Genomic DNA, 16,400 nt, shown 5'->3' on the forward strand with positions numbered 1-16,400 from the left:
TTTAAGTTCAAGTGCATATAGTTTTTTATTGTAATAAATATTTTCCATCATTGGGTGAATTACAAAGCCAGCCCTTCTCTTTCCTACAGGGATGCATGTGACACCATATGCCCTGTGGCAGGAGACGCCAAAAGTAACGCAAAGCGTAAGCTCAGAGGGGATAGAGCTTTTTCCAACGCTGCTCCTAGATTATGAAACAACCTACCATTGCATGTTAGAAAAGCCCCTTCACTGCCCATTTTTAAAACAAGTCTTAAAACCCACTTTAATTCATTGACTTTAAACACAGCATAAGACTTTGTATATTTTTAGTTTTTACAGCTTTAGTTTAATTCTTTGATTTGTTCTATTGATTCCTTTTACCGCTTTAGTTAATATTGTTTTATCCATTTTTCATTGGTTTGACCAATAAACACCAAATTCAGCTGTGTTAAAAGAACAAAATAAGCCCCAATATATGCCCCAAAATAAGTTGTCACCATTGTACTCATTTACTCACTCAGGCCATGGGTGTTGTCGGTCTCCTGTTTTGGTTCTGTTTTGTTTTTTCTTTTTTTCTTTTGAATTCTTTCTTTCTTTCGAACTCTTCCGGATCCCTCCTCTGTGTCTGTGTCATCTGAATCTTCTTGGGTGCCTCCACAGCACCAGCACCAGAGACAACTCCTTTTAATATCTTTCCACTTCATTGTCTTTACGTAGACTGATATGAAATTATACTGTACATGCATTTATATATATACCCTCATTTGTTGTGCCGTCGTTATGACGACGGAGCAGGTATTATGACGTCATGTGGAATTATATTCGCTCTGTGCACGTGACGCTTCCGCATGCGCATATACCGGCAGTATCATTTCCGGTTATCTCGGGCGTTTTACGTTTTACACGCGCTGTTTGCAGGACCTCCCTCGGATGACGGTCAACGATGTTCATCGGATCGTCAAGACACACATGCCGTGGCTCCTTCAAGCGAGAAAGAGAAAGGTTTCAAGATGTACATATCTAGTTATATTGACAGCTACGGAGGTGAGTGTTCCGTCTAAACGTAAAGTGTTAGCATTAGCATTGTGTGTGTGTGTGTTTGTTAGCTAGCTGGTCGTGTCTGAACACTAAACTTCGTAACAGCTTAAACTCAAGATCAACACAAACCCGGCGGATCCCTGTGTTTAGCCTGGCCATGACTGGGTTAAACAGCGGAATCCGCCGCGGAATCTGTGTTTGTAAACAACTCGACGGCGTTCGCCGACGCGTGTTTGTTTACAAAACAAAAAATATTGTGCTTTGTTTACAAACACGGAATCCGCGCCGGAGACTAACCTGTCTCAGGACTGAGTTATCTCACTTCACTATTAAGCACATACTGTAAGTCTGTTCTTTTATTCGCATTTTAGTGTGGAACAAAGATCAGGTGACAGGAGAGATGTGTGTGAGGGCGACCTGTTTTACGTCGATGAAGAAGTCGGAGAAGCCACACAGCTCGAGTGTAGGGTGACAGTGCTTTAGAAGCTAAATGCTATGAACGTTGTTTTTAGATTTATGTTTATGGGGATTAAAAACATTTTGTTGGTGAAAATGCGCGAGTGTTTTGAGTAATGTTACCTGGCAATGTGAGTATGACTTAATGTCAGGAAAAGTGAATGTTAAAGGCAAAACCCCCAGAAACTGTATTTGTTCAGATGTTTCCTGATTTACTTTATTGTAAATACTATTGAAGCTGGTAAATTGTTGATGTCAAATGAGGGCCACATTAGGCAACACTGTAGACTATTAGTGACAGTGTATTCTAATTATATAGCCTTTCCTGGCTGATTATATTTTGTCAACAGGTTTTTTTTTTATTGCACTTGATACTGTTTCTCATTGAATTTGATACATTTTGTATTTTTGCAGATTTCTTTAGATGATTCGAGACCAGTTTCACTGCTTCATTGTTCCTGCTCATGTGTTGCTGGGACAACTTTGTGCAATCATGTGGTGGCATTGCTTTATCAAACTGCACATTATTCACAACTAAGAGTTCCTGCTGTTCCTCCTGTCCTGAGCTGCACAGAGAGTGAGCAGCAATGGCACAAGCCAATAACTTTGGTAAGTAATAATATTCTAATCTTTGTACATTTGTGTAAAAATGTAGGGTGCTATGAAAAATGTCAATAAACACAGAATACAGTCATATACTAATTATTTTAAATTATAAAGACATCATCTCGGATATTAAGACTGCAAAATGTAATTGATTTTAAAAATAAAAAGCACATATACCACTGCACTGCTGACAGTGATCCACCACCCATATAATATCTGCTCAGGGGTGATCTGGGCCATAGATGAGTGGAGTGAAGACAATCAATCTATGCAGAGAAATTGAATGATCTTTAGTTGTTGAACTACAAAGCTTGCCTGAAAAGAATTGTGCCAACTAAAGTGGCCAATAATTATACCTACTCACCATAACGGAAGTCCTGTTTTGCATAAACAAACTTTAGTATGCATCATTACAGTAACATATAAATGAATATAAAATACCACAGTACAGGTTGAGTTATTCAACCATGCACATTAGCAGTATGAGTATAAATAAATAGTGATCTCTGTAGATATATCTCTGATCATTAGGATCCTCTGCTCTGTAAATGTTCCCTGCTCTAACACACCTACGTTAGCCCAAGAAGGACTGGCCTCTTAGGTGGTTAGCTGAATCTGGTGTATTAGGAGCAGAGAAAACACTAAAATGTTTAGATCATAGGCTTTCAGTACCAGGGTTGAGAAGCACTTACATTAGATATGTATCTTAAACAGGGTGTGAAGCCAGGGCCTGTGGATAAAATGGCAGTTCTCTCAGCAAGACCTAAGAAAAGAGCTGTTTTTGAGGGTGTACGGTAAGAATTTTCTCCTCAAACTGCACCATTGATAACTACGATGGGCATCTCCCAAGATCATCTATTGGTTGAGAGTGCATTTGGAATGGTGCAAGCTGGTAGTCCTCTGTTTTACCAGCAGCCAGTGGCTAAAGATTACATTGCTCCCTCCCATGATGCACCTCTGCCTCCAGCTGTACCTTCGGTTGTTTACAGACTGGCATCTTCAGACTACATGTTTGTTTGCAGTGAAAAAGAACAGCTCCACCTCAAGTCTCTTACCATGACCTGGGAAATGGCACATAAAGTTGAGTGCGCAACCAGAAAGCAAAGTGAATGTGGAGAATGGCTTCAGCTTAGAAAGCCACGTTTAACTTCCTCACGTTTCCAGGAAATTTGTTCCGTTAGAGGACAAAGTTCAGGGGGGAACTTATCAAACCTCTGCTATGAGAAGAGGAATTGCTATGGAGGATCCATTCAGGGCACGTGTGCTCATTTCACCTGTGTGTGTATATCAATGTGTTTCACTGCACTGGATTCAGTTTCAGCTGTTGTGTAAGTTGTGTTTAAAGGTGTGTTTAAATATATTTCATTGTTTTCATTGTTTTATTATAGCTGTAATTATATTCATTAAAAATATATGCATGTAATTTATAGAAAATGAATTATTATAAAGAAATTAGCATTAATCTGGGCAGTGTATTGTGTACTTGATACAGTATGGTAAGCAATCAGAACTCAGGTGGGTGACAAATTATTACTAAGATAAATTAAACAGTACTTAAACAGTGAATTTATTGCAGTAAATCAGCATTTGGTCACAACACATGTAAACCACATTTAATGTACAAAAATGTACATGAATACATACATAACTACAGATAATTACATTACATCCTCTGTTGGGATTCTTGACAGATAGATAGATCGCTTGCTAGCTAGCTAGCTTGATTTATTTATTCCAGAGGGGAAAATCGTGTGTTACAGCAGCGCAATCCATATGAAGCAAGATCAAATAAACACAAGAGCAAAATACAGATACTGTTACGTCCTGACTCGGAGTCTGGTTCACGCAGATCCTCTTTCCTGAAACGCCGTCTACATACGCGGGTATGCGGAGTGATTGTCAAGTTCTCCCTCCGGATAGCAACAATCCATTTAGCCCGGTTTTCCACATCGGAGGGAAGCGTATGACAACTAAGTACTTTGTTGTACTTACTGGAGGCCTGACACAAGGGTACACAACAATGTTCAGCTGTAGTGCAGTCAGCTCGCTGATACTTAAACGTCTTTGCGTGAGACATTATCGCGACTTACATAAACTCTACACAACAGTGTGGAAGCGGAAGTGGCTGACCTGGCTAATATTTTAGCGGAAATACGCCAGCACCCCGTGTGCATATAGCCTATTACACTATATGGTAAAGCTTTTCATTGCTTTAACGGTTGTTTTTATTTCTAGGTAGAACATAAAACGCGAGAACAAATATACACATACACATTCAGTACGAAACAGTGCTCTTTTATTTTTACCGCACTCACTCCAAATGGCCAAATCTTATTTACAAGGCATGCCACATCAATACGAGACCTGACTAAGGGACATCATCAATAATCAATAATCAATAACACACATCAGCTCTGGGGGAACATAGGGATACTTAAGTACGGGGGGGGGGGGGACCCAGATCTCCACATACTCCACTGGAACGAGGTATTCCATACAGGTGTCACTTAAAAACCAAGCAGGTTTTGTTCATTAAAAGGAGTGTGTAGTCTTCTTTTTTTGTTCATCAGATCCTCAGCGTCAGAGGTCATGCAGAGGTCAGGGGTGGGGGTGGGGCACTTTAATATGATCCCAGAAACGTCTGTTCAAGAGGCAAACATAAATCACAGAGTCTATCAGGTAGACCATCCTGGGTTACTCCAAACTGCATGGCCGAACTGGTTATATTGTTCCACAGAGATGAATAAATAGTTCCTGGGGATGAGGGGGTGGACGCGGTCACAAAAACTCCCCAAGTATTAACAGTCCTTCTTTTAGATGATTCCAAGTTCCATTTCTCCCAAATGTGGGTCATCAATAAAAATGGTACACTCGTAAGAACTGAAGATATTGACAAAAAGAGCAAAGACTATAGAAGAAACAAAACGTGGGGGTATACGGTATAATTAAACCAGTGGACAATTTCCTATAAAGTAAGTCTATAAAGGGAAAAAAACGTCATATTTTGTGAAGTTGTCATACTTGCTCTCAAGTTTCAGAATGCCTGCACACAACTGCACAAGTAGCTTGTCTCGCATTGCATCACACAATCCTCTCTCTCTCTCACACACACACACACACACACACACTTATCCTCACAAATGTATACATGTATACAAGCTTACATCTACACATACCCTCTCTGGCACTCACACACACTCACTCTCTCGTACACACGCACGCGCGCACACACACACACACAGGCCTCAGTTCCCTGGTGCAGGTTTCTAACACATGCAGTACTCGGTGGAGGAGAGGGGTGAGTCATGGTGGAGCAGAGGTCAGATGAGGCCTCGTCTCTTCTTGTAGTCCTCCAGATTGAGAGAGCGGCGGGGAGCTCCGTCCTTCACTGGCAACGCGCTGGAGCTCACGGACAGAGACTTGGCTTCTGCAGGACACACGCACGCGCGCACACACACACACACACACACACACACACACACACACACACTATTTGGTCACCAGTCACACAGGCTAACCAGGGTAACTGTAAATCTGTGTGCACTGCTACAACAGGGACCCACTACACAGCAGCAACTCACCGGCACTGGGAACCTGCAAGTCGATTTTGACATCAAAGTCATGAACTTTAAACAGGTCCTCAGAGAGGTCGCTGGTCGTCTTGGTGCCGTCTTTATCCTTCTGGCCGCCTGGGCCCTGATTAACACAGACAGAACCACACGCCAGATCAGAAAGGGCAGAAGCTGTGTGTGTGTGTGTGTGTGTGTGTGTGTGTTCCTGCTTTATGCACCTGCTTGCTGGCCTGTTGTGCGTTGTCTGCACCGGAACCTGAGCCGTATTTCTGATTGAGGTGGGCGAGGATGGCGGCGTGGACAGAAGGGTCTCTGGCCTACAAAACCAACAAGGAGAAAGGGAAACAACCGAGGGGCCCACAGGTCAGCTAAGACGATCTGGTGAGGATGAGGTGCTGATGAGCTTTAATTAGTGGAGATAGACTGACAACAATCTTTATGGAATTGAACTCTATTCACACTGGGGCATCAGTCATGCTTGCTAATTCACTGAAGCCTCTATAGGACATTAATGTGATCATGGAAGAGAGAGAGAGAGACAGAGGGATGAAAGGAGAGAGAGAGAAAGCATGGAAAGAGTGAAAGAGTGATGAGAGAGGGCTCTTACATTGGACACCATCGTGGGTTTGCATTGCCGTCTGGTGAAAGGGTCCATCTGCTGATTCTTAGAGTTCTGACCTTCAGCCTAGGAAAACGGCACCACAGTAAAACCTTCCAGAACGTTCCAGCAGAGCGCTGTGAGCAAAGCATGAGGGCTGTGCATGCCCACTTACCACCAGCGCTTTCTCAGACTCCACGATGTTCCAGCTGCGGTTCCTCTGATTGATGTAACTGAGGGAAGAGGCGAGAGAAAAAGAAACAGAGAGAGAGAGAGAGAGAGAAAGAAAATTATTATTAACCATGTTATTAATGCCACTGTTAGATTTGAACAGAAAGGTGTGTGTGTGTTTGTAGGGTGTGTGCGCGTGTGTGTGTGTATCAGTGTTAATTTCGTTGACGAATAATTTTTGTCATAGATTGGCAACGAACCTTTTTTTCATGACGAAAATGAGACGATAACTAAATAAAAACTATACGAAGGGATAAAAACGATGATGAAATTAATGGACATTTTCTTCAACAAATAAAAACGAGACGAAAATATTGGCCAGTGACGACATTCAATCCGATCTGATTTAGCTTTTGAGAAAGGCAGGGATAAGTTAATAAGAGATCCAACCGTAACTACTTTAGCGTACACAGAGAGGCGGGACAAACCGGGTAACCGTCCAATCAGAACTAACGTCTTCACATTGCATACAAGCTTGTGAACTGTGGTCACTCATGAAATTCAACTCGAAGTTAACTCGACAATGTCAGCAGGGAGAAAGATGAGTGGCGATATATGGACACATTTCTCCTTTGACTTTGAGGAAAAACAAGACGGTGTGTAAACCATGTGGGACGATGATGTCAGGAAAAATACGACAAATGAAACGACATCTGTGGGCTATGGCATTGTTGTTTTTATAGCACCCAGTTTTATATAGAATGTAATATGTACTGTTCATAAACTCCATGTTTTCAGGTAGAGCGAGCCTACTGATGTTTTGTTATTGATATGCTCAATTCTGAAAACTAAGTTCAGGTCAATAAAGTTGTTTTGTATATATTGCATGTACAAACGATAATATTCTGTAACTGGTTAATAAATGTTTCATTTTGTGCAAGTGTATATAATGACTATTACACCATTTATATTTTAGTCAAATAAATTCTTTGGATAATTAGTCGACTAAATTCTAATGATAATTAGTCGACTAAAACTAGACTAAGACTAAAAACAAATCCAATGACTAAATTATGACTAAATCTAAATGACATTTTAGTCAAAAGACTAAGACTAAAACTAAATCAAAAATTGTTGTCAAAATTAACACTGGTGTGTATGGTGCGTGCGTGCGCATGTGTGTGTGTGCGTGTGCCGTGTATGGTGCGTGCTGACCTGATAGCAGAGATGTTTTTGGTCCTCTGTCTGTCCAGGGCCTCTGCTCTCTCCTCCAGTTCATTTAACTGATCCTGCAACAGTTTGGCCCGCTCACCATCTCCACTCTCCTCTGCCATTGCCTAAAACACACACACACACACACACACACACACACACACACACACACACACACACACACACACACACACACACACACCATACACACCATACACACACGCACGCACACGTAAGGGAACAGGACACTCCAAACATCAATAACAACTCAATTCTTATGTAGGAACATTCACCTTTTCTTTGAGCAGCTGCGTTTTCTTCATAGCATAGTTCGGGGGGGCCTTGCGGAACCTGTCCTTCTCCTTCACAATCTGGTGGAACACACACACACGATCAGTCACACACGATAGCATATACACACACTCACATACACACAATCATACACACGATTGCACATACTCAAATATACACACATATGATCACACACATGTATGATCACACATACATGCTCACACACACACACGTATGATCACACCCACATGATTGCACATGCATACTCACACACACACACGTGATCACACATGTATGACATGTATGATCTTACGCACATGTATCACACACATACACACGCGTCATGTTTTCTGGGACAGACACTCACGTCCTCTATGTCTTTGTCATTAAACTTGTAGTTGACGGCCTCTTTGATGGACAGCTCTTTTTTAGTGATCTCATCTAGAGTAGGAATCTGCATTCCACCACCGATCATCTGCAGAGCAACAGTTGCCACGGTTACATGAACAGCCAGCTCCTGTACAGACAGCACACTCCTACTGCCATAGCAACATACAGAGAGCTGGGGGACGAACAGTTTAACTCCAATGTCTGAAACAAACTGCCTGTAGCCTCTGTTTCCAGGAGATGCACACAGAATCTCTCTCTCTCTCTCTCACTCACACACACACACACACACACACACACACACACACACACACACACACTTACCGCATCTTTCCATTTCATGAACTCGTTTTCAGTGAACTCCTGATTGGACACGAACTCCAGCCGGAACACTCGGGTGTCACCCCCATGCCTTTAGGAAACACACACACACACACACACGCACACACACAAACACGCACAAACACGCAAAAACACACACAGCGTCAGCGTGCGTATGAGCGGACAGCGAGCCCGGGAGTGGTGGGCCCGGCGGGGGCGTAGCTCACCGTAGCTGCAGACCCTTGTTTGTGCGGGTGGAGCCCAGCTGGTAGACCTTCGCCGTCTCAACCACGTCCACTATTTCTGCCACCTGCCAACACCAACGTGTCACGGAGGATGTGGAGAAGGACAAGATGAAACGACCCACAGACAGACGCAGGGAGAACAGTCACCCTCCCTTATATTAGCCACCACACGCCTGCCGTAAAGCTTGTGTTCTGGCGCCCCGGTGGGCCTCACGTACCCGGTAGACGGGTTTGCTGCTGCTGTTGCCGATGCCGATGCGGACGAAGCAGCCGGTGACGGTCTTGGCGAAGAAGGGCATGTGGCACCAGCGCTCCAGCTTGTGCCGCGACAGCCGGATACGGTTGAGCTCCTCGGGCAGGGAGACGGGCTGAGAGCGCGGGGGCGCCACTTCCTTCCTGTCTCTCACACACACACACACACACACACACACACACACACACACACACACACGGGTGAGACTCGCTTTCACACTGCCTTTCTTATGTGCTCAAGAGGGGCAGCGGAGTTAACACTCACTCCTCCTCTTCGTCATAGGATGAAGATCTTGAGCTGCGGTCGCTCTTCACCGAGGACTTATCGTCATCTTCCTCCTCCTCTTCCTCGTCGTCAGAGTACACTTCGCTGGTCTTTAGTGGCTGCCGCTTGGCCAGGAGCTCAGCTGTAAGGGTCAAGGTGCAAAGGTTAGACATCACAGGTTACAGTCAAGGCTGTTCAACATCTACCGTCTTGATCAAATTAGGCCCTTCAACACCATGGTCACCCTGACCCGTTCTGCGGGGTGGCGAGACACCCTGACCCGTTCTGCGGGGTGGCGAGATACCCTGACCTGTTGTGTGGGGTGGCGAGACACCCTGACCCGTTGTGTGGGGTGGCGAGACACCCTGACCCGTTGTGTGGGGTGGCGAGACACCCTGACCCGTTGTGTGGGGTCGTGAGACACACTGACCTGTTGTGTGGGGTGGTGAGACACACTGACCCGTTGTGTGGGGTGGTGAGACACCCTGACCCGTTGTGTGGGGTGGTGAGACACCCTGACCCGTTGTGTGGGGTCGTGAGACACACTGACCTGTTGTGTGGGGTGGTGAGACACACTGACCCGTTGTGTGGGGTGGCGAGACACCCTGACCCGTTGTGTGGGGTGGCGAGACACCCTGACCCGTTGTGTGGGGTCGTGAGACACCCTGACCCGTTGTGTGGGGTGGTGAGACACACTGACCTGTTGTGTGGGGTGGTGAGACACACTGACCTGTTCTGTTCTTTTTCTTCTCTCTCTCTGCTTTGAGTTCCTCCATGGCTTGGGACTTCTTGTCCAGCTTCTCGTCCCTCTTCGACCGACGCTCTTTATTATGAGACATCACCTGTGCAGATGGACAGAAGACACGTTGGACTGCGCGGAGAGATGACATCGAGTACACAAGTAGGGTCCAATGTTTAGTAACTACGCGCTGGATTTTAGCACACATTATTACAGCACCTCCCGCTGGCAGGGGTAGTGTACTCACCACCTGTGTGTCGGTGACCTGAGACTGCTTCCTCTTCTCCTGTTCTTCCTCTTGTTTCTTCTTCTTCTCCTCCTTCTCCTTTTTCTTTGCAGTCTTCAGCTTCTGCTTGATTTCAAACCTGAGAGGCAGAGGAGAAGAGATGTAAAAAAAGAACCTCTGGTGACAGCTGTCCTGGCAACAGCTTGGTCCCTAGGAGTTTTGCCATGAATCAATTCAAGAACATTTCCAGAGGAGCGTCCTTCTGCCCACCTGCGTTTGAGCACCTCCCTCTTCTCGATTCGGTTGAAGAGCTCCTGCTCCCTCTCCTTCTCCGTCATCTGCTCCAGGCGCGCTCTGTCCTCCTCGTCGCCCATGAGGTCGTCGCCGTAGCCGTCCCGGAACACCTCGTCCTCCGAAGACGAGTCGGAATCCGAGCTGGAGGAGGAGCTGTTGCTCTCCGAGTCCGACACCTCGCCTGTGCGGTTCACCAAACACGGGCGTTAACCTCACCCTCCTTAACACTCGCTTTTAAAATCCAGTGCAAACGCAGGGTATATTTCCAGTGAATTCTTGAGGAATCGCACACAAAAATAAACCACAGAGAAGCAAACTCGGTCACTCCACTGACGGCACTGACAGGGCCGGACGCATGCAGTGGTGGTTTGGCCATGCTGGAGGACGTGCTGCCGCTTACCCTCCTCCGGGGCGGAGCTCTCTGCTGAACTGTCCCCATCTGAGCTGCCTGAGGTTGCCGCCTTATTCACCTTCTTCTTCGCAGGGTTCTTCTTCTCCGCACCCTTCCCTGGCTTCACCTTCTTCTTGGCTTTGGTGCCTCCGACAGTCCACTAGAACACACACAGTGGACGTTGAGTCAGCGTACATCCAGGGCTCACTAAGAAAGCAGCCTTTGTAAACTATCTACACGTCTCCTGCTGCTGGACTGTCGGCTACACCCACCAGACTGTGGGTCACATCCATGGTGTTACCCAACAGTGGGTCACACCCATGGGGTTACCTGTATTACCTGACTGTGGGTCACACCCATGGTGTTACCCGACTGTGGGTCACACCCATGGGGTTACCTGTATTACCTGACTGTGGGTCACAACCATGGGGTTACCCGACTGTGGGGTCACAACCATGGTGTTACCTGTATTACCTGACTGTGGGTCACACCCATGGTGTTACCCGACTGTGGGTCACACCCATGGGTTACCTGTATTACCTGACTGTGGGTCACACCCATGGTGTTACCCGACTGTGGGTCACACCCATGGGGTTACCTGTATTACCCGACTGTGGGGTCACAACCATGGGGTTACCCGACTGTGGGGTCACAACCATGGGGTTACCTGTATTACCTGACTGTGGGTCACACCCATGGTGTTGCCTGACTCAACTTGATAAGCTGCCTATTTAAACTATTTCTGTGCATGCACAAATTGTTCAAATTTCTTCTCCTAGGCCGTCTCCCTAACGCAGCCCCTGATGAGAGCGTTACAGGTGCTCTCAGGCAGGGTGCGGAAGTTGGGCATGAACCAGAACCTCATCGTCGCTGTCGGACGTCTCAGAGTCTGTAGATGCTGCGGGTTTGCTGACGGGCTCCTCCTGCTCCTCCGAGTCGACCCGCTTTCTCTTGGCGAGAGTCAGCAGCTCCTGGGGAGAGGACAGGGAGACGGCATCCAATCAGCCGCTCGCAATACCATCGAGTGGCGCCGAGATCTCATGAACGCATCTTCCACCTACAAACCAACTTCGATGATGATTAAACCTTTAAGTGACATTAAACTGGCATCAGCTCAGGATGGTGTCACTTGTGAAAGAATTAACCTCTTTAGTGTGTTTACTAATCTCAAATTTATCAGAGTTTATCCACTGACTAAGTGAGTTGTCTGATGAATTTAAAGTAGAGACTTTAACTCGAGCACCAGTTTTGTTTTCACCTGAATGCACAAAAATCTTCTGTTTCATCGCACCTTCTACTTTTATCAAGCATGTACAGCTGTGGTCCAGTTAAAGTCCCGCAACTGCACTGCTACTGCCGCAACAAGAGTTCAGAGGAGACACGGTAACGTAATGAGCCGTTTAGCAGTGAAACTTTCTTGAAGCTGCAGTTACACGTTATGTGCAGCAAGGCGAACGGTCGCAGTGAACCGGTGCACGCCTGTTCGTAGCGGCTAGGTCAATCCGTGCCTGCTGACCTGTTAACCACGGGATAAAATTAGTTCACAACACAACAACACGATCTGGCTTGGCTTTAGTCCGAACAGTACGGCTACAAACACGTGAGCAAGTTCGCAACTAACTCATGAAAAACAGGCTTGCACATATGCAAAAACAAAGTGCACTCTTAGCCAGCCAGCCAGCTTGGTGGCATGAACACATACAGACTGCGATGATGCCTGTAATTACAATTGACTAGCTAGTTAACTTCATCAACATCCAGCCATTGCGGACGTATTGAATGTATTCTAAACATATGAGTGTTTACCATCACGAAGTAAAGGCACCAGGCTGCGCCCGCCGTGTCGGAGTGGCGGCAGGAAGCAGCCGGACGCGTTCGTGTTTACAAATAGATCAGTAACTAATGCCCTAGTTAGCACGCTAGCCTGGCAGCTAGCTGCGTTTGTCAACACCGAAACACAACTTCGGCCCTGTTCGCTAACGAGAGCAATAATGAAGAAATAAAGACATATATCAAACATTTAGCAGCGCCGCGTAGAGAAACAAGGGCCGTGTAAAAGGGTCTCGGACCGCGGTACAGAACCAGACTTCAGTCGCGAGGCCTCGAGTGTCGCGCGGCGTTAGCTTAGCCACCTAGCACGGGTCCCCCTCTCAGCGCTCCCCTCCAGGCTGCCTTACGTTCTCCGGCCACACGAACCCACACGGGCCCCGCGTCGAAGGTTCCCCGGGACGTCGTTCCACCTTTACCTGGTCCAAATTGTCGTCGCTCGCACTGTCCTCCGAGTCGGAGTCGATGACGATCGGACGTTTCCGTTTCTTCACGTTCACCATCGTTAGCTCGCGCGCCGCTAGCCAGCCAGCTCGAGCCCTCGCGACCAGCGAAACGGCGGCAGCTCCGCGCTCCTCCGCACAAAGGCGCTAGAGATCCACGGCGCATGCGCAGCTCGTCCTCTCGGCGGCGGCCGACGTCACTCTTCACGATCCAAATGGATTTTTTAAAAATGTTTTTAAAACGTTAGTTACGCTCGGACTGACATACTATGGAAGCCCATTCCCGCCACCTAAAATAAAAAAACAGCACATATATATTTTTTTCTCATTATTAAGTAAATTGCTATCTCATTATTTCGAGATACTAAGTCATTATTTTGAGACACTAAGTCATTATTGCGAGATACTAAGTCATTATTTCGAGATACTATAGTATCTCGAAATAATGACTTACTAAGTCGTTATTTCGAGATAATATCTCGAAATAATGACTTATTATATCAAAATAATGACTTAGTATCTCGAAATAATGAGATATAAATTTACTTAATAATAAGAAAAAAAAAAAAAAATATATATATATATATATATATATATATATATATATATATATATATTTTTTTTTTTCTTATTATTAAGTAAATTTATATCTCATTATTTCGAGATACTAAGTCATTATTTTGATATAATAAGTCATTATTTCGAGATATATATCTATATATATATATATATATATGTGCTGTTTTTTTATTTTAGGTGGCGGGAATGGGCTTCCATAGACTGACCGAAAGCCGAAAGTCGTAACTTTAAGTCTGCAATTATGCGTTTGCGGTGTTTTTTTTTTTTTTGCGCGTCACTGCTTGAAGCGCCGTCGTGATGTTCGCACGTCGCCGGAACTCTTTGTAACACGCGTTTGTTTCAGGTACGTGCGCTTAATGCAGCGGACCACGATGGCGGCACGGAGGGAGAGTTGTCTGTTTTTCACAGCGGCGCAATTTGTGGACTTCTTCTAACGTTACTGTGTTTTACTCAAGCGTTTCTGTTGGATGAATTCGACTTTGTAATCATTTTGTTTTTTTTGGATAGGTACAGTTATATAATTGGACACGATTTTTCGAGACCCGCCATCATTTTCCTAGTAGGATTTAGGACGTGGTACGAAGCCTGTAATTTTTTTTATCCACTGTACATCTTAAGGATCGTTGAACATTTAAATGGTTGATAACAAAGCACCGGCCTGTTTCTCCTGCTTTCACGTGTGATTTGAATCGTTTGGTCATCTGAACACGATGTCCTTGTCAAGGACATTACTCAAAGCTCCAATAGGAGCGTGTGACATTTTTAGCAGACGGTTGGAGCCCAACTTGTCTCGCGTCGTAACTCTGAGCAGCAGGACCTTTCGTGAAGGAGACTACAGGAGACCTGGCCAGCCTCCTGACACTCGATGGCCGTGGCAGAAGATCAGCTTTGACTTCTCGAAGGGCGTAGAGGGGATACGCAAGCACTTTGGGCTGCTGAAGGACGAGTTTATCAGCCACTGGTCGGGACCCGAGGGCCGGTCGCTGATGGAGAACATGCTGGAGCAGACACGGGTGTTGTGGGAGTTTCGCGGGCCGGAGTCTCTCCATCGGTGGGTGGTGTCTTCGGATCGGGAGATAGGGGGGCGCAGCGAAGCGTACGTCCGGCTGGGTAGGAATAACTCCACGTGTCTGCTGTACGGGACTCTGTGTTCGGTTCCACCGCGGGACGGGGAGACGCGCTACAGTGGCTACTGCACGTTACGCTCCAAGCAGCGGCTGGTTAGTGGCTGTGCAATCACAGATCAGTTCTTCTGTTTTCTGTCGTGCATTAGATTTGCCCAGATTCGTGGTGAAATTGTCTTGTGTGCACCCCCCCCCCCCCCTCAAAAAAAAAAAAAAAAACCAAAAACAGATAAACAGCTTGCAGAAAGTTTGATGTCTCTTTCCTCTATACGATATTCCTTTCAATTATATCAGTTAAAGAGTGTTAAATGTGTAAGTAATGTTTTAACCAACTACTTAAATGAGCATTCAGTAATGCTTTTTGAAAGCAATGTTTTTGAAAGTTATCATGATTCTTAAATGTTTTCTACAGTGTAACTCGAAATGAATCCGCTTGTGCTTCATATAGTGGGTCTCCTGACAGGTGACCTTGTTTAAATAGTTTTAGCATAGAATCTACATCCAGGCCATTTTGTTGTTTTCACGAATAACTGAAAAAATGACATTTTGCTCCTTTAAAGAATCTAGAATTCACCCTGGACGGGTTTCTCAAAAATGTTGCTTCATTTATCCATATTTCTGTTCTTAAAACCTTCATATACCCCTAATATTTATGCTTCAAGTTTTTTGAGTTTAAGGGAAGATTAGATTTGTAATATTAAATTGGTGTTTTGATATCTGTCCAGGCCTCATTTGACAGGAAGAAGCACTTTGATTTGACGAACTTTAACACGCTGCACTTGCGTATCCGTGGAGATGGCAGACCATGGATGGTAAATATTTCAGCAGAGACGTACTTCTCTCATCAGAGAGACGACATGTACAGTTTCTTCCTGTACACACGAGGTGGTCCGTATTGGCAGGACGTGAAGGTATGGGCAGGAGATTGTGTCCAGTAGATAGCTGTACCCCCCGAGCTGCACATTAGCGCTCATTAACTATGCTATGCCTGTGTCTCTTAGATCCCATTCTCAAAGTTTTTTCTTTCAAGTCGTGGAAGAATACAGGATGATCAACACGAACTCTGGCTGGATAAGGTCTGTTGAATTGTATTCTGTATTGTTTATACCTGGGGTCTGTAATCAAATGGTCAGTTCTCTTTAACTGTGATTTTGGGGCGTTTCCAGGTGAACACCATTGGATTCACACTGGGAGATAAAGCTGACGGACCATTTCAGCTGGAGATAGACTTCATTGCTGTGTGTAATGACAGTGCTCACACTGAGAATTTTGCATATGAACTTTACAAGAGGAACCCAGAGGTGTGAAAAGTGAACCACTGGTGTGGCCTCATACAACAACCTTTATGGATCTGTTTGATTCACTCGTTTTTAAAAAGGGG

General features: G+C 45.4%; 2 protein-coding genes and 1 long non-coding RNA gene across 4 annotated transcripts; 2 read left to right on the plus strand and 1 right to left on the minus strand.

Annotated features, from left to right (window-relative positions):
• Positions 1 to 884: 884 nt before the first annotated feature.
• On the plus strand, positions 885 to 3,493 carry LOC143486049 (uncharacterized). Its single transcript, XR_013123118.1, has 5 exons — positions 885 to 1,026; positions 1,392 to 1,483; positions 1,891 to 2,085; positions 2,797 to 2,876; positions 3,105 to 3,493. It is a non-coding gene; the product is annotated as an uncharacterized LOC143486049 (long non-coding RNA).
• Positions 3,494 to 3,625: 132 nt separating this feature from the next.
• Positions 3,626 to 13,471, minus strand: rtf1 (RTF1 homolog, Paf1/RNA polymerase II complex component). Of its 2 annotated transcripts, none has more exons than XM_076985702.1 (18): positions 13,293 to 13,471; positions 11,907 to 12,017; positions 11,056 to 11,206; positions 10,632 to 10,836; positions 10,383 to 10,500; positions 10,127 to 10,238; positions 9,397 to 9,538; positions 9,098 to 9,275; positions 8,862 to 8,944; positions 8,638 to 8,725; positions 8,294 to 8,401; positions 7,929 to 8,006; positions 7,639 to 7,760; positions 6,428 to 6,485; positions 6,262 to 6,339; positions 5,873 to 5,971; positions 5,664 to 5,778; positions 3,626 to 5,509 (listed from the first exon to the last, which is right to left on the minus strand). In XM_076985702.1, the coding sequence occupies exons 1-18, from the start codon at positions 13,374 to 13,376 to the stop codon at positions 5,403 to 5,405; spliced, it is 2,037 nt and encodes a 678-aa protein (XP_076841817.1). In that variant the 5' UTR covers positions 13,377 to 13,471; the 3' UTR covers positions 3,626 to 5,402. The 2 variants fall into 2 exon arrangements, with proteins under 2 accessions (XP_076841817.1, XP_076841816.1); XM_076985701.1 differs by having other exon boundaries at positions 9,098 to 9,281.
• A 750-nt stretch (positions 13,472 to 14,221) lies between these two features.
• Positions 14,222 to 16,342, plus strand: ndufaf1 (NADH:ubiquinone oxidoreductase complex assembly factor 1). Its single transcript, XM_076985711.1, has 4 exons — positions 14,222 to 15,115; positions 15,745 to 15,930; positions 16,021 to 16,095; positions 16,186 to 16,342. Exons 1-4 carry the CDS (start codon positions 14,606 to 14,608, stop codon positions 16,324 to 16,326), a joined length of 912 nt encoding a protein of 303 aa, XP_076841826.1. The 5' UTR covers positions 14,222 to 14,605; the 3' UTR covers positions 16,327 to 16,342.
• Positions 16,343 to 16,400: the final 58 nt, after the last annotated feature.

This window comes from Brachyhypopomus gauderio, unplaced genomic scaffold (genome assembly GCF_052324685.1).
Source record: "Brachyhypopomus gauderio isolate BG-103 unplaced genomic scaffold, BGAUD_0.2 sc43, whole genome shotgun sequence".
NCBI classification, from domain to species: Eukaryota; Metazoa; Chordata; class Actinopteri; order Gymnotiformes; family Hypopomidae; genus Brachyhypopomus; species Brachyhypopomus gauderio.

Bases quoted from the DNA above. Each gene is read 5' to 3' on its own strand.
- rtf1 (XM_076985701.1), bottom strand. From the start codon at position 13,376: ATGGTGAACGTGAAGAAACGGAAACGTCCGATCGTCATCGACTCCGAC. The intron at 10,239-10,382 runs GTGAGTACACTA...CCATCTGCACAG, and splicing joins AGGTCACCGACACACAGGTG to GTGATGTCTCATAATAAAGA. The intron at 8,007-8,293 runs GTGAGTGTCTGT...GTGTTCCACCAG, and splicing joins ATGACAAAGACATAGAGGAC to ATTGTGAAGGAGAAGGACAG.
- ndufaf1 (XM_076985711.1), top strand. From the start codon at position 14,606: ATGTCCTTGTCAAGGACATTACTCAAAGCTCCAATAGGAGCGTGTGAC. The intron at 15,116-15,744 runs GTTAGTGGCTGT...ATATCTGTCCAG, and splicing joins TACGCTCCAAGCAGCGGCTG to GCCTCATTTGACAGGAAGAA. The intron at 16,096-16,185 runs GTCTGTTGAATT...GGGCGTTTCCAG, and splicing joins ACGAACTCTGGCTGGATAAG to GTGAACACCATTGGATTCAC.